We start from the raw sequence: 25739 nt of genomic DNA, 5'->3' as shown, positions 1-25739 counted from the left end.
ACAAAAAATTAACTTAATAAATATAATAATTTCATATATTATTGTCTTCTTATTCATTAAATATTGGAGTAGCATATGGTCACAGTTTTCTGGCCTGCCCCTAGTAACACATATTAAGTAATTAATATTCTTCAGGATTTTTAGAATGAATTCACAAACACATGAACCCAAAACAGGATTTTTCAAAATGCTTTAGCAGTTTAACATTTGACATTTGATTATCACAAAGTATAAAAACTGTAAAATCATATTTCAACAAAAGAGGGCACTATTAATATGGAGCTGAAAATTTGTTAGAATCTATATACTTAATTTCTTTGATGTGCTTTTATTTATTAGGCTGGTCCAAAGCAAAGCTAACAAAATGATTAAAAAAATCAAAAATAAAGCACTGCAAAGCATTCATAGGACTTATTTAGAAAATGCTGAGGCTATGTCCTTGGCTCGCAGTGATAAATTTCTTTGGCAGAAGGTTGCTATACACAAACCATTATTTCTAAAAGAGAAAGAACAGCTAAAGTCTGCTTTAAAGTTTTCAAAGCTAAAGTTTTTCACCACCCACCTGGAAAAGATGGAATGTCCTTTTAAAGCCAAGATAATCAACCTGGACAATACCTGTCAAAAATCTATCTGCAATTTTATGATTGCCTCCAGCACTAAGAAATACTCTCCGTGCTTGTTTAAACAGGGAAATAACTTGTTATATGCAACAGAATGCAAAGTAAGATTTATTTTCCTAATCTAGTAAAAAAAAAATACATATGTTCTCTGCTTCTAAAGAAGATAATCTCCTTCATAGTGTGCAGGCTAAATAGGCGTCCTTTTATTTTTATCTTGGTATTGTACAGATTCATAATAAGAACATAAGTTAAATGCATCTTACAGAAACATCAAAAATTTATAAAAAGTCCATCTGTTTCCAACACCATGGTTGGAAATAAATCTGATGCTACAGGTTATTAGTTTCCAGCATGCCTGTTTCCTATTTTTTAAAATTAAAACATTTGAACGTTTGATAAAAATCAGATAGAACAGAAAGCTTGTAAGGTCCTATGGAAAGTTTAGGGAAGCACACACATACTTTCTACTAATCTTGAAGCTTTTTAAAAAAATTAAAATCAATTAATATTAATTCTAATTCAACTGTAATGTTATGATGGGGAACAAGAGCCATAGCAACAATGGGAATGCCAAAACTTATTTAGCTCTTAGCCAAAGCTAATGAATTATAGCAAAGCACCTTATTTTATGGACTGTTGTGGCAAAATAACAGAATAATGGGATTTACACGATTTAATCTTGTAAAATATTAATTATTTAATTTATACCAACAATATTTTTTATTTATTTATTTATTTATTTACATTTATATCCCTCCCTTCTCCGAAGACTCAGGGCGGCTTACAGTGTGTAAGGCAATAGTCTCATTCTATTTGTATATTTTACAAAGTCAACTTATTGCCCCCCCAACAATCTGGGTCCTCATTTTACCTACCTTATAAAGGATGGAAGGCTGAGTCAACCTTGGACCTGGTGGGACTAGAACCTGCAGTAACTGCAGGCAGCTGTGTTTTAATAACAGGCTTCTTACAGCCTGAGCCACATTAAGTAACCTATTCTGAAGTGCATTTCAGCTCTTCCTTAGAAAGTTGTGGCTTTTATTTGGCAATTCTTATGAACTCTCTTAAACTGTTATGAAATATGCTTGAATTTAAGTAGGATTGAACCTCTAAAAGTGAATTTATTTTACCTGTAAAGATAGTTTAATAGGTTAATTAACATTTTCAATAATTATTTTAAATGCCTGAAAGCCAGATTTATGTTGTGAAGACTTGTAATTTTTAAATATTACACCTTAAGTGAAACCATCTGTTAAAAAAACCACCCAGTTTGTTCCATGTTGCATTATCTCCATCTGTTTCCAAGTCTTGGGTAAAAATAAGGAACAACTTTAGCCACTCTCCAAAATAAATCTTATGAATTATTGAAACATTCATCTTGTACAAATTTAAGTCAGATTAAACAAATTCTATTACTTAAGTATACACACAACCCATGTCAAAATTATGAACTCCAACCTTCCACTGACTACAATGAAAGTGATAATATATATAGGCTTCTGTGAGGCAAAGCTGAGGGAGAGAAGGGAATAGGGTAGGGGAGGCTTCTGTGGGGCAAAACTGAGGGAGAGAAGGGGATAGGATAGGGGAGGCTTCTGTGGGGCAAGGCTGAGGGAGAGAAGGGGATAGGATAGGGGAGGCTTCTGTGGGGCAAGGCTGAGGGAGAGAAGGGGATAGGATAGGGGAGGCTTCTGTGGGGCAAGGCTGAGGGAGAGAAGGGGATAGGATAGGGGAGGCTTCTGTGGGGCAAAACTGAGGGAGAGAAGGGGATAGGATAGGGGAGGCTTCAGTGGGGCAAGGCTGAGGGAGAGAAGGGGATAGGATAGGGGAGGCTTCTGTGGGGCAAAACTGAGGGAGAGAAGGGGATAGGATAGGGGAGGCTTCTGTGGGGCAAGGCTGAGGAGAGAAGGGGATAGGATAGGGGAGGCTTCTGTGGGGCAAGGCTGAGGAGAGAAGGGGATAGGATAGAGGAGGCTTCTGTGGGGCAAGGCTGAGGGAGAGAAGGGGATAGGATAGAGGAGGCTTCTGTGGGGCAAGGCTGAGGGAGAGAAGGGGATAGGATAGGGGAGGCTTCTGTGGGGCAAGGCTGAGGGAGAGAAGGGGATAGGATAGGGGAGGCTTCTGTGGGGCAAGGCTGAGGGAGAGAAGGGAATAGGATAGGGGAGGATTTTGTGGGGCAAAGCTGAGGGAGAAAAGGGGATAGGATAGGAGAAGTTTCTTGGGGCAAGACTGAGGGAGAGAAGGGGAGAGGAGAGGCCGATCGTAGCTACTCATTAATTTTCAAGCTGTAAGTGTCAATTTATCAAGTCCGATCACATAGTTTCATAGCGGAGCATGGGTATTCAGCTGTTTGGTAAATAAAAGTTTCTATATACAAGCACCTGAAGATACAACAAAGTCAGTTTCTGAGATTTTATCTAGTGCTATTTAACAATATAGACAATCAACTGATTGGACAGTTGAGCCCTAAATTGGAAATTGAGCATTTATGTATCCAAAGATTGTGTTCCAGTTACCTAAAGGATCAGATATATTTATCCCTTTAGATCAGGCCTGTCAAACTGGCGGCCTGAGAGCGGGACGGGTTAATGTGTAGGCCACACTCACCTCAGCTCTGCAAAGGCAAAAAAGTCATGTCTTGTGATGTGTTCGAGTTTGACACCGGTGCTTTAGGTATACCTAAGTAGCCATTTTTGTGGGTTGGGCCAGGGAAATTTTTAAATCCAATTTCTTCAATCAACTGTGCATCAACTGATGAATAACCTTCTAATAGACTTGTAAATAGCCTACTTTGATTCAAGCACTCAATCAGCCCCTTAAAAATTATTTCAAGTTGCTTTTTCATTTCTGGTTCTGTTGACTTTTTAACAAGATATATTAAGTAACCTATTATTTTTTAAGGAAATGTTTATTTTATTATGAAATATTTTGTTAAATATTGTTTTAAATTATATTAACTAAAACAATATCAAAGGCTATAAAAGCCAATACAGTCCTTGTGGCTGCATTAACAGAGGAACAGAATTAGGGGACTGGAGGCTAAAAGATATGAAGAATGGTTGTAGGAGTTGGATATGTCTAGTTTAATGAAAATAAGAGCTAAGGGTGACATGATAGCAGTGTTTCCAATATCTAAGGGGCTGCCACAAAGAAGAGGGGGGTCAACTTCTTCTCCAAAGAACCAGAAGGCAAAACAAGAAGCAATGGATGGAAACTAATCAAGGAAAGAACCAATCTAGAACTAAGGAGAAATTTCCTGACAGTTAGAACAATTAATCAGTGGAATGATTTATCTCCATAAGCTGTGGGTGGTTCAACACTGAAGATTTTTAAGAAGAGCTTGGGTAACCATTTGTCTGAAATGGTATAGGATTTCCTGCCTGAGCAGGGAGTTGGACGAGAAGACCTCCAAGGTCCCTTCCAACTCTGCATCTGTTATTCTACTGTAATGGACATACGTACTCATCATGGCATTGCTTTTCAAGATAAGAAATGCTTTGCTAAGTGCAAGATACGAATATGATATACTATAAAAGGTATTAAAATATGAGGTAGGAAAAACAGCAATCTACTTTTCGGCAACACCATTCACCTCACCTCTCCAAACATCTCTAATTACCCCTACATCAGAGGTGGCATTCAGTCGGTTTGGGCCAACCAGTAGCAGCAACTACAGGTGGGCCTGCCCACCCGCCCCAGCATAATGCCATTCTATTTAGCCACATTTTTGAGGCCAGGCGCACATGCAGAAGTTGCTCGTGCGTGATCCTTCCGCACATGCGCCTGGTCCCAAAAACATGGCTAAATAGAGCAAAGCGCATATGCGGAAGGTGCGTGCGCATGCGAAGCAAGAGTGCGTGCGGTGAACCGGTGGTAAGACTATACATACCATGGTCATGGGGGATTTCAACCTGCCATCAACCGGCGCGGCATCTTTGGCGGCTCGAAAGTTCATGGCCTCCATGACAGCCATGGACCTGACTCAAGTAGTGGACGGCCCTACTCACATCGGGGGATGCACACTAGATCTGATTTTTATCTCGGGTCAGTGGATGAATGATCTGGAACTGGGTGATATAGTCGTTGAACCTTTGTCATGGTTGGATCATTCTCTCCTTCGTCTGGACTTTCGGACCGCTACCCAACACCGCAGGGAGACGGGACCAATGCGTTGGTTCCGTCCCAGGTGCCTGATGGACCCGGAGAGGTTCCTGACGGAGCTTGGGCCATTTCCTGAGGAACTGGTCTGCGGCACGGCCGAAGAACTAGTCGCGGCCTGGAAACAGGCCACGGCTGGGGCTCTGGACCGTGTCGTGCCTTTGCGGCCTCTGACCCGGCGTAGGTCTCAACCAGCTCCTTGGTTTACTGAGGAGCTGAGGGAGATGAAACGCTGGAAAAGACGCCTAGAGAGTGTCTGGCGGTCTAGCCATTCCGAAGCTGACCGAACACTGGTTAGGTCATTTATTCAGACCTACCTGGTGGCATTGAGGGAGGCTAAGCATACATACGTTTCTCTTATTGCATCGGCAGATAACCGCCCGGCCGCCCTGTTTCGGGTGACCCGCTTTCTCCTGCAGCAGGAGGCGTGGGATGACCCCTTGCAGGGCCGAGCCGAGGATTTTAGTAAGTATCTGCATGATAAAATTGCTCAGCTCCGAGACAGTTTAGACCAAAATTGGGTAGATCCAGATGAGAGGTCAGAGCCTCGTCTTGTTGAGACTGTTTGGGATGAGTTTGCTCCTGTGACTCCTGAGGATGTGGACAGGTTGCTGGGTAGGCTTAATCCCACTACATGTTTATTGGACCCGTGTCCCTCCTGGTTGGTGCTGGGCACATAAGAGGTGACACGGGGCTGGCTCCAGGGAATTATTAATGCTTCTTTGTTGGAGGGGGTTGTCCCTCCCGCCTTGAAAGAGGCGGTGGTGATACCCCTCCTCAAGAAGCCTTCCCTGGACTGGCCATTTTAGGTAATTACCGTCCTGTCTCCAACCTCTGCTTTGTGGCGAAGGTTGTAGAGAGTGTGGTGGCATGTCAGCTACCCCAGTTCCTGGATGAAACGGTCTATCTAGACCCGTTCCAGTCCGGCTTTCGGCCTGGATACAGCACGGAGACAGCTTTGGTCGCGTTGGTTGATGATCTCTGGAGGGCTCGGGACAGGGGTTATTCCTCTGCCCTAGTCCTACTAGATCTCTCAGCGGCTTTTGATACCATCGACCATGGTATCCTGCTGCGCCGGTTGGAGGGTTTAGGAATGGGAGGCACCGTTTATCGGTGGCTCTCCTCCTACCTCTCTGACCGGTTGCAGACGGTGTTGGCAGTGGAGCAGAGATCGACCATGAGGCGCCTCATGTATGGGGTGCCGCAGGGGTCGATTCTCTCGCCCCTCCTGTTCAACATCTATATGAAGCCGCTGGGCGAGATCATCAGTGGCTTTGGGGTGAGTTATCAACTGTACGCTGACGACACGCAGCTGTACTTTTCCACCCCGGGCCACCCCAACGAAGCTGTTGAAGTGCTGTCCCGGTGTCTGGAGGCCATGCGGGTCTGGATGGGGAGAAACAGGCTCAAGCTCAACCCCTCCAAGATGGAGTGGCTGTGGATGCCGGCATCCCGGTACAGTCAGCTACAACCACGGCTGACTGTTGGGGGCGAGTCATTGGCCCCAATGGAGAGGGTGCGCAACTTAGGCGTTCTCCTGGATGGATGGTTGTCTTTTGAAGAACACTTGACGACCATCTCCAGGAGAGCTTTTTATCAGGTTCGCCTGATCGGCCAGTTGCGCCCCTTTCTTGACCGGGATTCCTTATGCACAGTCACTCATGCTCTTGTTACCTCTCACCTGGACTATTGCAATGCTCTCTACATGGGGCTTCCCTTGAGGAGCACCCGGAGGCTTCAGCTAGTCCAGAATGCAGCTGCGCGGGTGATAGAGGGAGCTGGTCGGAGCTCCCATATAACACCAATCCTGCGCAGACTGCACTGGCTGCCTGTGGTCTTCCGGGTGCACTTCAAGGTGTTGGTTACCACCTTTAAAGCGCTCCATGGCTTAGGACCGGGTTACTTACGGGACCGCCTACTGCCACCGTTTGCCTCCCACCGACCCGTGCGCTCTCACAGAGAGGGACTCCTTAGGGTGCCATCAGCCAAGCAATGTCGGCTGGCGGCCCCCAGGGGAAGGGCCTTCTCTGTGGGGGCTCCTACCCTATGGAACGAGCTTCCCTCTGGACTTTGCCAACTTCCGGACCTTCGGACCTTTCGCTGCGAGCTTAAGACCTATTTATTTACCCGTGCGGGACTGGCATAGAACTTTTTGGTTGTTTTTAGGGTTTTAAATTTTTAAATTAGGTTTTTGGATTTTAAAGGTATTTAAATTCGGGCTAAATTTAATAAGCTTTTTAATTGATATTTTATAGTATGTATTTTATTGCTGTTTTTATTCTGCCTGTTCACCGCCCTGAGTCCTTCGGGAGAAGGGTGGTATACAAATTAAAATATTATTATTATTATTATTATTATTATTATTATTATTATTATTATTATTATTATTATTATTATTATATAAAATCCACCGCTGCCCTACATCCTCCAATTCCATATGCTGCTTGACATGTTGTGTTTTGTTCTTAAATTACTCATATCTATTTTTGAGATATGAATCTCATCAACTACATTCAACGTTAACTCGATGGAGTTATCTATTACAAATGGCACTCATTTTGTTCTAAAACATATATTAATATCCATTCCAAACTTTAAACAATGTTTTACGTATTCATTACTAGACTATTCTAATTATTGAAAAGATAGCTGTGGCCAATTGCAATAATTAATGCAAAAACTTTATAAAAATGTATTTGCCATATCCAAAACTAACCTATGGTTTACAACTGATTAAGCTTGCATACAATAACTGTCCACTAACCTATACAATTCAAATTCTTGCTGTGCCATAAACTCGCTATGATTCTTTTATTAGATTTTTTAAAAAATATTGCAAGCAGTTTTACTTGATAACTGAACAATTTATAAAGCAAAACTGGCATATGAAAATTATAAGTTTATAGTCTCTTTTGGTATATTTATGCATTATTTAAATTTAAAAACCACATTTAAAATGTATTATGAACCATCAAATCCATCTCAGTTCTTAGATTTCACATTTAAAATTAAAGTTGTTTAATCTCTTTGTTAAAAAGAAACTGGAATACTTTCATTTTTTATTTATATTTCGCTTCAAAGTATGACTTTTTCTTCTCCCCAAACACTGCCTTAATGCATAGTAACAAAAATGCTGGACAGCTGAATAGTCTGCTGCCAGCGTTTTAAGAAGCTATTTCTTCTTGAAAACTCCCAAGAATATAATTTGCTGAATTTCATTAATATTGGGGCATGTTATTACAGAAGCTAAGTAAATATTTTGGTACTGACAAATGAATCCTTTATGAAAGAGGTTTTGAATTAAAACAGGCCTACACAATTTAATTCTGTGGAACTATTTCAAAGAATGGCAGCCCTTTAGCAATTACTATTGCAAAGAAGCTGTTGAGACAAAACTCAACATGTTTCTAAGGGACAGATGTTCTGTTCAAAGTATAAGACTTCAGGCAAAACAACTTCAGAGGCAGCACTGCTAGAAAGCTATCTGCATGTATTTTTCATGTATGCACTTTAAAATATGCAAAAAAAATATTTTTTTTCATTCAAAAACGTGACCCAAACAATTTAGGGTCCAACAATTAATGCATATGTATAGAGGTACGGTTTAAAAAATGCTTAAATGCTGTGGTCTCGACTCCTAGAAATAATGTTTTAAGGAACAAACATCAGAAGAATTAGATAAAGTAGCTTACTTCCAACAATTTATCTAAAACAATGACAAATAAAACTCTAAAGAGACAAAATACCAAAATCCCACAATTTTTCCATTGAAAAATTAACAAACAAACCCAATCACAAAGTCATACCTCTAAAACCAAAGATTGTTCATTTTAGTGATACAGCATGAAATAAAGTTACTAAAAATATTTTTTAAAATGTTTGGAGCAGCATAAAAAGTACTCACCAACAGATATGCTTTCTTTCTTTCATTTCCATGTCAAGACTTCTAATTTGTTTTTGAAAGTTAAAAAAACACCCTTATAGTACTCAAGAAAATTACCAAAACTGCTGAATATTAAAATTAAAAAGTCAGCGATGAGTTAAAATGAAGGAATCAAAAAAAAAATAACAAAAGTTTCTTCATCAACTGCTTAACACACTTATTATCCTGGCATCTCAATCATGGAGAAACTCTGCAAGTTGGTTACTGATTCTCTGAGGTAACTGCAGTTAAAAAAAATTGCCACATTCTGCATTTCTGTATGGTTTTTCAGGAGATCAGGAGACACTAGCAAACAGCAGCTTCACAAATGAAAGCTCCAAATTCTTCTTCTGCAGTAAAGTGAACCAAGTTTCCGAGCTCAAGAATTAATGACAGAGTTGCCAGCCAATCAGCTTCTATTTTTCAAGAAAATCATCCCTTAATGCATTCAAAGTGAGGTCATCTGACACTGTTTGAAATGCTACTGGCTTAGAAGAAGCAAAGTGTTTTAGCTTGGTAAAGCGACACATATATGCCTTCTTAGTAGGAAGACATCCCTTGAATATATTATATGCTGTTGATTTTTTTAAAAAATAAGGAAAGAGTTCAGACTTACCAAAGTTTCCCAGCTATTAAAGGGACGGAGCTCCATTATTCTTTGAGCCTTTTTCTGAGAACACTGTGGAATCAAAGTGAGTTCACCAAGAGAAGCATGTTGAAGAAAATTAAGAATTTTAGCTCGATAACCATCTTCCATCACTTCGTCACCACTGCTATAGTCCTCATCAAGGGAGCTACCGGCTTCCGAAGCAGATTCGTATTGTACCTCCTGGGAGTCCTTTTTAGTACTCCAAATTTTCTTCTTTTTTTCCTTTTTCCTGAAGCCATTCTCAGATGTTTTAGATGATTTCTCTTTCGGCTTCATATTGGTATCTTTCTTGTGGTCAGTGGCATTATTAACCGAGATGCTCTTTCCATTTGAAACTTCACTCTTTGAAACTTCACTCTTTGAAACTTCACTCTTTGAAGGTGCATCTGTATATATATATATATATATATATAAAACATAAAAGGACAATTTGAAAAGTGAGGATAATAGCAAAACCCACTGAATCTAGCAGGAGTCTAAAAAAGCATCATGAAGTTGCTTCTGTTCAAACTTAATAACTTTTTAGACTCGGTACAGCTGTCTTGCCCCATGTCACTCCTATCGAAATGATCGAAAACAGTCAAGAAAACATTTCAGAGCAGTATTTGACATGTTATCTGACAATGCACTGCAAGAAGCAGTGAAAATCCTCCTTACATTGTGAGTTCTCACACTGCCAATGAATGGATATTGGGAGGACATGCTATTTTATTACTCTGCAGCACAAAGTATTTTTACTTCACCACATTATTCCGTTAAATAAGTGCTTATTAGAGATCATAGAAGAGTTTCAATCCTAGCAAAAGAACATGGGCAGAACACATGGAGGGGTTTGAGAAATTTCCTTCGTTCTTGAATATTTGCTTCGCTTGAATTTTCATGGTAAGTCAATGGAGACTGACTGGATGGAATCCAGGAATATTTCTTTAAAAATGAGTAAAGTTTCCAGGGATAAAAATTCAGTTTCTTCTTGAAAAGACCTCCTCATTTAAATATGAGTCACAAATGTCTACTTTTAAAGTGGGGGGGGGGAATCTTCAACTCCACAGCCCTTGGGGGACTCACAAAGCATTTATTTCATTTGCCATACTTTTTACCATCTCTACAAAGCTGTGAAGCCCTATCATATGCATTCTATCATTATGGTGAAATTATTTATCTTTCTACGTTATCATATTCAAGCAACAGCAGCTGTTGTTCTAGTGCCTGGAGTCAGTATTGGGCTATAGGATAAACATAAGTTGAACTCAGAAAGATGGAGAACGTAGGTGGTCCTCATATCTAGGAATCAGATGAATATTCTCTTCTAGATGACTTACCACATTTCTGAAAAAGCATACTAAGTACATAACTTCTCAATTAAGGCCTCACTGAACTTGAGAACCCCCTGAGACAAGAAAGGGTTTAAAATATATGTATAGGTATGCAATATTGGTGAATAGCTGTAGCTCGGGTATAGGAGGAGGGTGAAGGTTTGTTCTCTGAGCTTGTGAGTTGGTTTCCAAACGTTTCATTCCCAGGCTAGGTAACATCTTCAGCGGAGTGTAGGGGATACCAGCGTCCTTATAAAGGCCCTTATAAACAGAAGAACACTGTCACTGACATCCCCTACACATCACCATCTTTTCCCTTTTTTTAAGGCAGGTGACATGATTAGAAACAAGACATGAAAGAAAGAAAAAGCCTTTTAAGATAGGGTGATATAATTAATAGCCAGACCAAGTGATAGAAATAAAGGGAATATTAATGTATACATTTTTATTTGATAAAATGAAAGTAACAATGAGAAATAGGTGGAATACTTGAATAATGTTAGATTTTAATCTAATATGGATGTGTTTGGTTATTAGAAATACATAAGTTGATTGAATGTAATAATAATGTTTAACCCGATCAGTTTCATCTGTATTGGAATGCATGGCGCCCAGCCCAGGTGCCACACTGTTCGCATATTGATTTGACATTTTTATAAAAATAAAAAAATAAAAAACTTTTTAAAAAAAAGATGTGACCTAGCCTGGTAACGAAACATTTGGAAACCAACCCACAAGCTCGGAGAAAGAATCAAAACAGCAGTATTTTTGCTTACAGGCTTACTTCAAGAGGCTGGAGCTTACCTTTAAAGTCCTAAATGGCTTGGGACACAGTACCTAAAATAACCAATTCTTCTTACTCTAAGTCAGGAGATTCCTGCTCTAAGTCACTCATGTTTAAAGATTACCAGAATATGCATTGCCAACAATTCTTTTAGCTAATTCTTTGTAAGAATGAGACAGAGAGCTTCTTCCGTAATGACACTCAGTCTCACTTAACAACACCATGTCACGAAATGGTGCTGATTCTGTTATTTTAAATCTGATTAAAACTTATTTGCATAAGGATTTTCCTTTCTTCATTTATTAGGTGTAATTTTCTACTATGATGTCTTATATTTTTATCGCATTACTGTAATTTATTTTGCTTCTTTTATGTTAAGTCCTGATTCACTAAATTAAACAAAATCCATACAGAATAATTTTTAAACCTCTTTCAAACCTTTTATTAGAAACGGAGTATGGATCTCGCTGAATATGTGGGCAATAAGAAAGATGCATGCTTACTCAGTTAATGATATATGCTAATTAAAATAAAAATATCTTTACCCTCTTGATCTTCCATAAATGCTTTTAAAGAATCCAAAGCTTCTTGATATATCCAGTTATGTTCCTGAAGTACATCTCTCAGTTCCTAATTCACAAAATAAATAAATCCTGCATGATCACAGGATTAATAAACCATATAAAACACATACAGAGACCTTGCTATCAAAATTGCATATATGTATATAGTCTCATCTAAAAAGTAGTTCAAGAAAGAATCCCGGTATTGAGAACTATAATGCAGAGCTTGCTAAATCTACAAGTCTTTATATTTTATCTAATAATTAAGACTGAGATGCTATAGCAGTACAAAAGAAGTCTCAATTTCAGGGAAAATTTCAATCCATCAGCCTTTATGTCAGACTGTAAACTTGGTTAGGGAAGGTTGGAATGTCCCTATTTACAGTTTAAAGTGCTCCAAGTTCCTAAAGGTATATTTGACAAATAGACAGATACACAATCTTTAATGGTGCTACAGATCTATTTGTAATATTAGCCTAAAACATATACTGTGTCAAGTAAAACCATACCTCTTTATGTAAACTTGGAAATTCTTTGTGCAATTTGCTTACTAACTGTTCATGATTTTCCCCCTGGTTTTCAGGATTTTGCAACTATGGTTGAAAAAAAAAGATAAATTTTATTTTGCAATTCAGTCTACCATTTAGATTACTAAATAAATACAAGTACATTTATGCATTTTATAAAAGAATTCAAACAATCCTACAAATATAATACAAATGCATCCTCATTTAATAAAAAAAATAAAATAAAATCAGTGACCAGAAAACCCATTTTAGGTAAACTAGCACTGCTTAATGGTTGGATCAATACATTATTTTTCATAAAATTAAACTAGCATGTCTGATACAAAGGTGAAAGTTTGAAATTCAATTTTCTCGGAGAGAGAGGGAGAGGGACAGGGAGGGAGAGCACAAGAGAGCGCTGTAACTATACCTAAAAGCTGTAGCTTAATCAGAGTTATGACTATATAATATTTTCCCTCTCTACTTTCCACTGATTCAGTAAAGAAAGATTTTAATCAAAGACAGGTGAAGGTAGTCTAATGACAGATTGATACTTAGACTAAAGACTGCTATCTTTAGTGGTGCTACATAACTCTAGGGTCTCAGGACTTTTGGAACCCTTCAGAAAACTCCCAAAGTTGATGATAAATTATATTTTAGAATGTAACAGGAGAAAATTCTAAAATAGATCCAGGGTAATAATGTAACATCCAGTTATTTAATTAAATTAATTTTAAACCAGTTTTTTGTCCTAGCTCCACCTAATGCTTTATCCAGCCATTGTATCCCATGACTATCATTGCCATCAAACACAGACCATGGTACAGAGAAATTGTGCAATCAGGCTCAAGGCAATGTTTAGCATTTAATGGCACAACCCAAGCAGCCACATCACCATTAACTGTGAAAATGAAGTAGATGTACGTATTTAGGAGTACAGGAAGCAGAGCAAGATCCTTATATATTAAGCCAGTATCATCAACGAAGACTTCTGGGTCTGAAGGAGGAATTTTTCCACTTCTTGAATAGAGTTATCAGAAGTTTAGTGAAGTTTACTATCCTCTGTTTTTGCTATTGGGTTCTCCCTTTAGCTTGGGTTCTGGTTATATATAGAAAATAGGACCAAATGCTCACAGGATCAAGTTTTTTCTTTTTTGCACTTTGGTCATCCTTATCTTCAGAATCATTCATCGCACCTTCTTCAAGCTTTCTCTTTCGAGATCCTCCTTTTATAAGTAAAAAAGTACATTGAATTAATATTTGAAAAGGACTTTCAGTCTACTATCTAAGTGATATGGGTTATTTGTATTATTTCAGGAAGAGTTAAATAATATAATAATGTTGGACCGTCTGTCTTATTTAAAAATGTAAACTAAACTCACAATAACTTTCTCTTTAAAATGAATAGCACTGTAGGACAATTAAGATTAGCCTCCCACCCCATGTTTTGAAACACTTATTTCTTACTAGCTGAATACCCGTGCTCCGCTATGAAGCTATGTGATCACGCTTGAAAAATTGACACTTACAGCTTGAAAATTAATGAGTAGTTATGATCGGCCTCTCCTCTCCTTCTCTCCCTCAGCCTTGCCCAACAGAAACATCTCCTATCCTATCCCCTTCTCTCCCTCAGCCTTGCCCCACAAAATCCTCCCCTATCCTATCCCCTTCTCTCCCTCACCCTTGCCCCACAGAGCAGGGGGAGTAGAACATCTAACTACTTAGCATCAAACCGTGTTATAATAATATAAGAAATACTAGTGCTCTGATGGTCATTTCGAAAAATATTTTCTTAGTGAGCATCTAGAAGCCAAGAGGAACATATGTGGCAAATTTCAAGTTTGTAGGCTTTACGGTTCTGGAGAGTTTGTGATTACGGCATGAGTGGTTTTTGCTTTTATATAGATAGATACATGTTCTACACAGTATTTTTAGTTCTGTTCATGCACATGCAATATATGTGCAATTTACAGTGTGAAAGATGTATATAATTTAATGGCAAATCTATTCCCACTATTGCCACAAACACAGCTTTTTGTCTTCTCACAAACTACAATTCAGATGAGTGTGTGAGCTCAGTATCATCAATATATAATGTCATGTGTCTATTCACTACACTCCCCCCTCTTGGTTTTAGGTTAGTTCAAGGTGGTGATCCTAACCCATAAGTAAAAATTATAATTTTATAAATTCTAGTCTGTATAAACACGTTTGCTTAAATTCAGTCGCAGTCCAATGTGCAGTAAAAACATTAGGCTGCTTCATTCACTTGAACACCATTGGCATTGACAATATCACCATTAGTCAACTGCAAACTACAGCTTTACTTGGAATAGCTTACATCCTGCAATGATACAGGCAATATTATTAAACAGCATCTGCATATCCCTAGTCTTGGGAAGGACATGGTAAATAGATAAAAATGCCAAACGTATGTGGCAGACTGTGACCAACCATCATACAAATTCTAAATCTGTTAATATGATAAATAATATGGGAAATATTACATGGTAATAGTACCGTTAGTTCAAATTAATCAAACAAATTAATTACATTTATTTTACATGGTTTCATTTTCACAATGTAATCAATTGTCGTCTTTCAGAAGAATAAATAATTTCCCCCCCTTCAACATACAGGTGTTCAATAATTGAACATAAAACTTGGCCATTGTTTACAGATTTGTTTATTCTTCCCTGACTCTTTGTACACATGAATATACCCACTCTAGTGTCTTTGTCAGTTACTATAAAAAAGATCTGAAATTTTAGTGTTATGTTAAAACTCTTATTTAAAAAAAACAGAAGCTAGGGCAATGGGGAAACAAAGAACCAGATTGAAACAAAACATCTTTGTGAAGTATTTAAACACTGTAAAATTGAAACAGCATTTTGTTTAAAGTACATCTACAAGGACTCAATTTAAGCAATTTTAATAGATTTCTGTACATGCAGTATATTATAAAATATATTTTAGTTTAAAGATAAGTTTATATGCATAAAATGATGGTTTTAATTTGTTTGATTTCTGAAAAAAGTTATATGCACAGTAGCAACTAATCACCTATTTGTGCATATTTAGCAATGAGAGACAGTGACTTCTCATAACTTTGGAAAAAAGAATTTAAGAACATGTGACATTAGGTATTTTGACTCTCTTTGTATATAAATTTCAGTATTTTATGTACGTTTTTTGCTAGTATTTATGTCAGTAAGTCTATACAATATTTGAACAATAATAAATGAGATGGTGTGATGAAAGAGTAAAAACATGTCAATTACAAAAAAAATGAGAAAAATAAATAAAAAAATAGCCGTATACCTTCATCAAACAATTTTAGACCAGCAGCTATAGCTTCATCCATAGTATTTGTTGATTCTATGAGCTACAAGAAGAAGATGAGAAAAACATTTCTTTTCTAAATTGAAATTATTATTACTTTAACATTTTGCTACGAAATCCTATGCATTTTTATTGGGAAATGCAATATGCAGTATATGTGTGTGTGAGACAGAGAGGCTGAATACATCATTATTATCCTCTTTCTAATCCAGGCAGTCCTTAGTTTACATCCATTCATTTAGTGACCACCTACATTCTGATTAAGGCTGTTGAAATACAGGGAAAGAGAAGACAAGGAATCTCTGAAAGAGATTTATCTTCAGACATTCAAGGTATGTCTGTGGATATTTCCTGATGATTATAACACTGTACCTCTAATAATGCTTGGTCACTTTTTTGTGGGAAAAGTTCTTTTAGTGTTTGGAGTTTACAATAATTCAAATCCTCTTCCTCCTCCTGCTCCTCCTCCTCTGTGGCATCTGACATTTCAACTGGACTACTTTTAGGGAGAGATTGTGATGATTCATTCTCACTTTCGTCATCAGAAGGTTCAGAACTGTAAATGTGGAGATAAAATATTATGACAATTTTTACTGTCGAATTAAAAAATACATCATACAATACATAAACAGACATTAGGTAACAGTGGTTAGAGCAGGGGTAGTCAACCTTTTTATACCTACCGCCCACTTTTGTATCTCAGTTAGTAGTAAAATTTTCTAACTGCCCACCGGTTCCACAGTAATGCACCATGTATCGTCATCTGCGCATGCCTCTCGCGCATCGTGGATTGGGTTTGGGAGGTGGGCGCTAGCTACCAGCTCTGCTTGTCTGTTACAGCTGGGTAATGTGGGGGGAGATGCATGACTATTCTGGGACGAGGCTCTTTTGTTTGTGGTCGCACTACAGCGCCATTTAGTTTCACTTACGTAACGTGAACTAAAGTTATGCGCGGGTGATACAAATAGTATATTTTCAGAAATTTAAATTGTCACGGGGAATTTTATGAAAACCTAATGAAAATGTTTTTAAATAATGCTATGAAATTTTTTTAAAAAGTCAATTAAATTAAAAAAAAGGAAAGTGCTTCAGTATCGGACAAAACCCCTACCTCCCACCATGAAAGCTGGAACGCCCACTATTGGGCGGTAGGGACCAGGTTGACTACCACTGATTTAGACATTAGAAGATAATGGTAAATTTCCTAGAAATCAAAAATTATAGCCCTATTATAAAATCTTACTAAAAGCAGGAACAATTTTTTTATTTTTTTTAATTTAGGAAAAAAAATTGCATTCTTTTTACAATGATGTAGTAGAGGGTTTTTTTTAGATCAGGATTTTAGGTCCCCAACCCCCAGGCCACAGCCCATTCTGGGTTGTAGCCTGTTTGGAACAGGCCACCCAGGGAGGTGGTAAACAGGTGTGTGCACGCAGCTCTGCTTGTGTGAGTGGTCAGCACTCGCGCACAAAGCTCCATTTGCTTGAGTGGCGAGGGCTTGCACTTGAAGCTCCAGTTTGGAATATTTTATTCTAGTTAAGATTTTTTTTTTAATTTCATTTCTGATTCTGATTTCTGATTCAGTATGCTTCCTCGACAACTTTCACAATGTTACTAATTAAAAAAAACACTTTATGGTGAATCTCTGTATTTTATTCAGAACTAGATCCATTAAGTTCACAAAAATTCCTGGTTTACCACCTTATTACCTTTATATTGTATCATAGGAAATCTCATGCCCCTGTCAGAGCCTGAATCTGCGGGGGAAAATGATTGAATCTGGAACCGGAGCAGACAGAGATCGAGGGGGAAACTTCATTGGCTTTGGAGGTAAATGGGGAGGATCAGGGCCAATCAGGCCAGGGCTTATGGCAGGGAGGAAGAAGAGCTGGATGACCAGGAGAGGCTAAGCAGTGAACATGAGAGACAGAGCTCAGGCAAGGAGCAAGGACCACCCCGTCCTGATCCGCAAGCACAGAGAGTAGAGAGAAGGCAAGAACAGTGCAGACTGAGCCAGCTACTCGGGAGGAGAGCGCCTCACCCCTTTTCACAAGGTACACCTGGGGACTAAGACTTAAGGAGACTCAGTGGGGAGGGGCATTTGTCGGGAACAAACACTGAATTCCTGGAGTGCCAATATTTGAACTTTCCTGGATTCCTTGAACTCTTTCTAGATTTCTGGATTACTTGCTGTGCTCCCGTGCTTCCTAGATTCTTCAACTTGCCCTGCTGGATTTATTGCTGTGCAGCCATGGTGTTCACAGCACTGGGTTGGAGTATCTGCAACCAGAGGCTGCTTGAGGTGTGTGTGTATTTGTCATCACTTTGCTCTGGGACTTGCTAGAAACATGGGAGCATTTGGGGAATTTTGAAGCAATAAAAGGGTGGTTTGAACTGCCAGCTGCATGTATTATCTCTGAGCCATGCCCCGAATGGTCACAGGAAACTTGAACATCAAGTCCTAAAGATTCCAGACTGATTTTTAATGTTAAAATAAGCAATTAATCTGAAAGAAGTTATAAAACTTACATTATAATAACATCCTTTCTAAAAACCGAGGATTGCTTTGTATTTTTGCATTTCCCTTGTACTTCTTCTTCACTCTCAGATGACAATTCAATAACATCTTTCTTATATTTAAAATACTTTGATTGCACTGTCCTCTTAGCTTCAGGAGTTTCTGGAATACTGGAGTCATCTTTGGAATCAGAATGAAAGATATAAAATATACATTATTCATAAACAGAATAATAATGCTTTTTGTAACTAAGATGTATTTTGTGATACAATGATAAATAAAAATTTGTTCTTAACTCTGAATTCCTAACTTAGATAATTCTTAACTGAATTCTTAGCTGATGGCAGAGACAAATGTGAACACGCACATAAAATGGCATATTTGATATGTCCCCCTAAAGCATAATGAAAATTTATTGACAAGCTGTAATAGTAACATATGGCTAGAAAGATTTTACTGATATAGAAAGATGGGAATAAACGAAGAACTTGCAACTTGAAGTGCACTGGACTCAATAAAGCATAGCTTATATATATATATACCCTATTTGATAGCAGTTCCAACGAAATATATGCTTTCCCAAAATTTTCTGATTTATATAACTATCACCAAATCTGAGTCAAGAATGTTTTATTCATAAGTTTAGAATATATGCACCAAAGCATTCAATAAATTCAGAATGGATTAGAAACAGATATCTCATTGAACAAGAACAAAAATATGTTTTTAAAGATTAACAAAATTTATAAACAAACTAATTGTTTTATGATTTTGACTTGTAATATATGAGGCCAAGGAAATGGAACATTTTGTTTAAAAAAACTCAATATACACAACAAGTTCTATTTAGAAGAGATTGAATGCCACTTAATTGGCGAAATCGTCTACTAACAAAATCATCTTCTAATAAAAGCTCCCTCTTACCTGAATTGAGACTAATCTAATATTTAGGTTACCCTTTATATGTACAATCATTTATAAGGAATTAACTAGCAGACATTTTAAATAATTTATATTATTTATATCACAGGTTACATTGAACATGTTCTGAAATCAGAGATAGGCTATCTGATGTCCATCAATCATTTTGCAGTAAATTTTCCTATCAATCTGGCACAGAAAGAAGGAACTGTGGAAATTTTAGTTCCACCTATCTGGAGACTCTAAATGACACACAGCATATAAAACAAAGCTGGGCCTATTCTTACTCTAACTGTAATGTCAGAATTGTATGTAGTTCAATAATTAGTTTAAGAAAGTGCTTATCAATATCTGTCAGCTAGTTTTTCCCATACTTGAGATTTGTCAATGGACTCAAAGGCAGAGGTAAAGTCCCTAAAAGAGTTGCTTTGTATGCATATTGATATATTTTTCAATAAGGACTTTTAAAGTTCTGTGTGTGGTATTTATATGGTGCCTGCTGTATGTGGCTTTTTAGATGCTGATTGGGGTGTGTTGATGGCTGTCTTTTAAGTCTTTAGCTGTTGTTTGCTTCGGCTGTCCAGCCCTCACCTTCCAAGTACTTGATAGACTGGTGGTAAATCAGCACTCCTGTTGACTGACAAGGGGCCTATTTCCCAGGCTTCAATCATTTCCCTGGCTGTTTTTGTGCCTGCTCATCCAACAATCTTAGTAGCTGCAAAATTGAATGTGTGTCAATTGTGGGATAGGAATTATAAATTAATGATTTCTACTGCATATAAGGGGAATTTGTATAAGATGTTTTACAGACGGCATTTACCACTGGCAAGGTTGGCAAAGATGTTTAAAGTTAAATCAGCTAAATGTTGGAAGTATCACCAACTACCTGGATCTTACTATCATATGTGGTGGACATGTGAAGAAGCAAAGAAGCACTGGACAAAAATTAAGACATGGTTGGAAGAGATGATACAAGAACGTATTGAGTTGAAACCAGAAATATTTTTGTTGGGACTTTTACTGGAAATTTATAATAAAGAGAATGTGTATTTAATTATTCATGTATTAACTGCAGCTAGAATTGTATTTACACAACATTGGAAAAGTGGAGAGACTCCCATTGAAGAGAAGGTGATAAGGAAAATATTAAAATGTGCAGAAATTAATAGATTAACGTTAGCAATTAAGGAGAAAGAGCAAACAGAGTATTGTATGATATTGGAAGTATTTTATCAACGGTTGGAAAATGGAGTTTAGCAATGAAGGAAACCAAAAATAAGTAGAAAATATATTAAGATAGAGATATAAATAAGATGAAAATTGTTAGTATGTGTATGAAGAGAAAAATGATATTTGATGTCAATATGGTATTATCACTAAAAGATACTAAGAAGAAAATTGAGAGTTTTATTTAAATGTTTAATATATTTAATCTATTATAATATTGATGTGAATGTGAATGACAGATGTGATAAATGAGGAATGATGTAGCAGAGAGATGTTTGTACCCAGACGATACACTGCATAAGGAAAGATGGGAATGTTTTATCTTTGTTTTTTTAAACATAAAAATCTTTAAAAAGAAATTGAATGTGTCAATTGTGGGATAGGAATTATAAATTAATGATGTCAACTGCATACAAAGAGAATTTGTATAAGATGTTTTACAGATGGCATTTACCACTGGCAAGGTTGGCAAAGATGCTTAAAGATAAATCAGCTAAATACTGGAATATTGGAAGTGTCACCAACTACCTGGATCTTACTGTCATATGTGGTGGACATGTGAAGAAGCAAAGAAATACTGGACAAAAATTAAGACATGGTTGGAAGAGATGATACAACAACTTACTGAGTTGAAACTAGACATATTTCTCTTAGGACTTTTACCGGAAACTTATAATAAAGAGAATGTGGATTTAATTATTCATGTATTAACTGCAGCTAGAATTGTATTTGCACAACGCTGGAAAAGTGGAGAAATTCCCACTGAAGAGAAGGTGATAAGGAAAATATTAGAATGTGCAGAAATGAATAGATTAACGTTAGTAATTAAGGAGAAAGAGCAAACTGAATATTATATGATATGGGAAGTATTTTATCAATGGTTGGAAAATAAAAATGGAGTTTGGAAATGAAGGAGACCAAAAATAAGTAGAAAATATATTAAGATAGAGATATAAATAAGATGAAAATTGTTAGTGTATATATATATGAAGAGAATAATGATATTTGATGTCAATATGGTATTATTACTAAAAGATACTAAGAAGAAAACGGAGAGTCTTACAATATTTAAATGTTTAATATATGTAATATATTATAATATGAATGTGAATGTGAAAGATATGATAAATGAGGAACGATGTAGCACAGAGATGTTTGTACCCAGACGATACACTGCATAAGGAAAGATGGGAATGTTTTATCTTTGTTTTTAAACATAAAAATCTTTAAAAAGAAATTGAATGTGTCAATTGTGGGATAGGAATTATAAATTAATGATTTCTACTGCATATAAGAATTTGTATAAGATGTTTTACAGACGGCATTTACCACTGGCAAGGTTGGCAAAGATGCTTAAAGATAAATCAGCTAAATACTGGAATATTGGAAGTGTCACCAACTACCTGGATCTTACTGTCATATGTGGTGGACATGTGAAGAAGCAAAGAAATACTGGACAAAAATTAAGACATGGTTGGAAGAGATGATACAAGAACGTATTGAGTTGAAACCAGAAATATTTTGTTGGGACTTTTACTGAAATTTATAATAAAGAGAATGTGTATTTAATTATTCATGTATTAACTGCAGCTAGAATTGTATTTACACAACATTGGAAAAGTGGAGAGACTCCCATTGAAGAGAAGGTGATAAGGAAAATATTAAAATGTGCAGAAATGAATAGATTAACGTTAGCAATTAAGGAGAAAGAGCAAACAGAGTATTGTATGATATTGGAAGTATTTTATCAACGGTTGGAAAATGGAGTTTAGCAATGAAGGAAACCAAAAATAAGTAGAAAATATATTAAGATAGAGATATAAATAAGATGAAAATTGTTAGTATGTGTATGAAGAGAAAAATGATATTTGATGTCAATATGGTATTATCACTAAAAGATACTAAGAAGAAAATTGAGAGTTTTATTTAAATGTTTAATATATTTAATCTATTATAATATTGATGTGAATGTGAATGACAGATGTGATAAATGAGGAATGATGTAGCAGAGAGATGTTTGTACCCAGACGATACACTGCATAAGGAAAGATGGGAATGTTTTATCTTTGTTTTTTTAAACATAAAAATCTTTAAAAAGAAATTGAATGTGTGTCCTCGTTCATTGCAGTATGAGGCTACCAATGAGTTCGGGGCTCCTCGTCTGACAGCTCGCTTCTGTTTTTCCAATCTGGTGGTTAGCTTCCTCCCCGTCTGTCCTACATTGTCACAGGGGCAATCCATGCAGGGGATTCGACAGATTACAGAGAGAATTTCCCTAAAGATGGGTTCCAGCACGACTCTCAAGGCTCGGAAAACAAAACCTCTAGTCCCGGTGACCAACCCAGATTGAATCTTGTAACTTAATAGCTAACTAACTAGTTTTCTAGAGAATACCAGTATTTTTGTTTTGGATTAATTTATTTTAAAGTGTTCCTTAGACCAGGGGTCTCCAACCTTGGCAACTTTAAGCCTGGAGGACTTCAAATCCCAGAATTCCTCAGCCAACAAAGCTGGCTGGGGAATTCTGTGAATTGAAGTCCTCCAGGCTTAAAGTTGCCAAGGTTGAGATCCCTGCCTTAGACCAATAGTGATGTACATAGAATCTTGATTAATTTATAAATTAGGGGAAAAAAACAACCCCAGAGTTTACCGGTTTCCTCAGACACATCAGATGCTGGAGAGGTTGGTCCACTAGTATGATCATCATCATCTTCTCCACCAGTAGTAATAGCATGATCTTCTGAAGGAGAAGGAATTGAAGAATTCTTCTTTACAGTATTGAAAGCAGTGGGCTCTTTCTGATCTTCAGGAGAATCTGAAGATGGAGCATTTTGTCCTTCAACATTGGCCCTCTTCTCAAAGCGAAAGCGGTCCAGATTAAACAAATTCATGATCTTCGTGCTTCACTTTTGCCACAGTTTATAATGTTCAGTTTTAAAATTGCTGGGAATTATAACAGCCCTACATAAATAAAGTGTAACTGGAGAAAAAATAAGGCAAGTTATTAATGAAGATAATCAACAATATAATGTAGTGTAAGGCTTGTATTTTACCAAGCTTCAGCTGTGGTCATCAGTCAGCACTGCTCTTATTGCTGTCTTAGTTTTTTCAGACATTTCTTTCCAAACTGTTTTAATGCTGTACATTTTAAGACAAACTCCTTCATTGCAAGATGCTAGGAAAACTCTTAATGTTTACTCATTCTCTTCATACATTCCTTAGATGTATTAGATTGGATAATTCTTAATTCTAAGATTAAATTAATTTTAGTGATTTTTATACTATAGGATCCTATTTTATAAGACCCTTTAAAGTATGAGTCCTGAAAAAGCAGTATAGATCTTTTTTAGATAAATACGGAGGAGTCCCCATGAATCAATATTAGCTTCTGCTAGTCCCACTTCTGCTATTCTTGTATGCACATGTCACACTAAGTCAAGATGGGAATGTTTTATCTTTGTTTTTTTAAACATAAAAATCTTTAAAAAGAAATTGAATGTGTGTCCTCGTTCATTGCAGTATGAGGCTACCAATGAGTTCGGGGCTCCTCGTCTGACAGCTCGCTTCTGTTTTTCCAATCTGGTGGTTAGCTTCCTCCCCGTCTGTCCTACATTGTCACAGGGGCAATCCATGCAGGGGATTCGACAGATTACAGAGAGAATTTCCCTAAAGATGGGTTCCAGCACGACTCTCAAGGCTCGGAAAACAAAACCTCTAGTCCCGGTGACCAACCCAGATTGAATCTTGTAACTTAATAGCTAACTAACTAGTTTTCTAGAGAATACCAGTATTTTTGTTTTGGATTAATTTATTTTAAAGTGTTCCTTAGACCAGGGGTCTCCAACCTTGGCAACTTTAAGCCTGGAGGACTTCAAATCCCAGAATTCCTCAGCCAACAAAGCTGGCTGGGGAATTCTGTGAATTGAAGTCCTCCAGGCTTAAAGTTGCCAAGGTTGGAGATCCCTGCCTTAGACCAATAGTGATGTACATAGAATCTTGATTAATTTATAAATTAGGGGAAAAAAACAACCCCAGAGTTTACCGGTTTCCTCAGACACATCAGATGCTGGAGAGGTTGGTCCACTAGTATGATCATCATCATCTTCTCCACCAGTAGTAATAGCATGATCTTCTGAAGGAGAAGGAATTGAAGAATTCTTCTTTACAGTATTGAAAGCAGTGGGCTCTTTCTGATCTTCAGGAGAATCTGAAGATGGAGCATTTTGTCCTTCAACATTGGCCCTCTTCTCAAAGCGAAAGCGGTCCAGATTAAACAAATTCATGATCTTCGTGCTTCACTTTTGCCACAGTTTATAATGTTCAGTTTTAAAATTGCTGGGAATTATAACAGCCCTACATAAATAAAGTGTAACTGGAGAAAAAATAAGGCAAGTTATTAATGAAGATAATCAACAATATAATGTAGTGTAAGGCTTGTATTTTACCAAGCTTCAGCTGTGGTCATCAGTCAGCACTGCTCTTATTGCTGTCTTAGTTTTTTCAGACATTTCTTTCCAAACTGTTTTAATGCTGTACATTTTAAGACAAACTCCTTCATTGCAAGATGCTAGGAAAACTCTTAATGTTTACTCATTCTCTTCATACATTCCTTAGATGTATTAGATTGGATAATTCTTAATTCTAAGATTAAATTAATTTTAGTGATTTTTATACTATAGGATCCTATTTTATAAGACCCTTTAAAGTATGAGTCCTGAAAAAGCAGTATAGATCTTTTTTAGATAAATACGGAGGAGTCCCCATGAATCAATATTAGCTTCTGCTAGTCCCACTTCTGCTATTCTTGTATGCACATGTCACACTAAGTCAAGGTAAAATATCTATTTGTTGACTAAAGTAGAATTTACTTAGTTAATATGTCATACTAGGCCATTAGGCATAATTTATAAACCCTAATCATGATTCCAAATGGCACTCTAAAACAAAAACAAATAAACCTTGAGCATTTTTACAGACAAAAATATAAGTACAATGCATTCCACTGCAAACATTTAAGATTTCAATCAGGGTAAAATTTAGACAAATATTGTGAAATCTGGTATTTGGGTCATTCCACCAATAATCTTGTACATACATATTCATCATATTCTCATACCCAGACAAGAGAATATGATACCCACTCGAATCTGACAGAAGAAGCTTAAAAAGAAACTCTGCAAGTCTAGAGAAAGCCTTGGCTACTTTTGTGTTCAGAG

The 25739-nt window shown here is 37.1% G+C and overlaps 1 protein-coding gene across 2 annotated transcripts in view; it reads right to left on the bottom strand.

Moving 5' to 3' along the window:
* The window catches only part of SMARCAD1 (SWI/SNF-related, matrix-associated actin-dependent regulator of chromatin, subfamily a, containing DEAD/H box 1), a 41289-nt gene extending 17482 nt beyond the window's left edge, over positions 1 to 23807 (bottom strand). Inside the window, exons 1-8 of one of the 2 annotated variants that reach the window (XM_058192362.1) lie at positions 23174 to 23807; positions 18387 to 18555; positions 16230 to 16413; positions 15837 to 15900; positions 13650 to 13741; positions 12519 to 12602; positions 11992 to 12076; positions 9317 to 9735 (exon numbers count right to left, since the gene is read on the bottom strand). In XM_058192362.1, coding sequence (XP_058048345.1) covers positions 9317 to 9735; positions 11992 to 12076; positions 12519 to 12602; positions 13650 to 13741; positions 15837 to 15900; positions 16230 to 16413; positions 18387 to 18555; positions 23174 to 23414 — 1338 coding nt within the window. In that variant the 5' untranslated portion in view covers positions 23415 to 23807. Of the gene's footprint in view, positions 1 to 8682; positions 9066 to 9316; positions 9736 to 11991; positions 12077 to 12518; positions 12603 to 13649; positions 13742 to 15836; positions 15901 to 16229; positions 16414 to 18386; positions 18556 to 23173 lie in introns of those variants that run through there. The other variant, XM_058192363.1, reaches the window with a different exon arrangement.
* Between the last annotated feature and the right edge of the window lie 1932 nt (positions 23808 to 25739).

Source organism: Ahaetulla prasina, chromosome 8 (genome assembly GCF_028640845.1).
Source record: "Ahaetulla prasina isolate Xishuangbanna chromosome 8, ASM2864084v1, whole genome shotgun sequence".
NCBI lineage: Eukaryota > Metazoa > Chordata > Lepidosauria > Squamata > Colubridae > Ahaetulla > Ahaetulla prasina.
The sequence above is the reverse complement of the archived record's forward strand: the minus strand, read 5'-3'. Positions and strand labels throughout refer to the sequence as shown.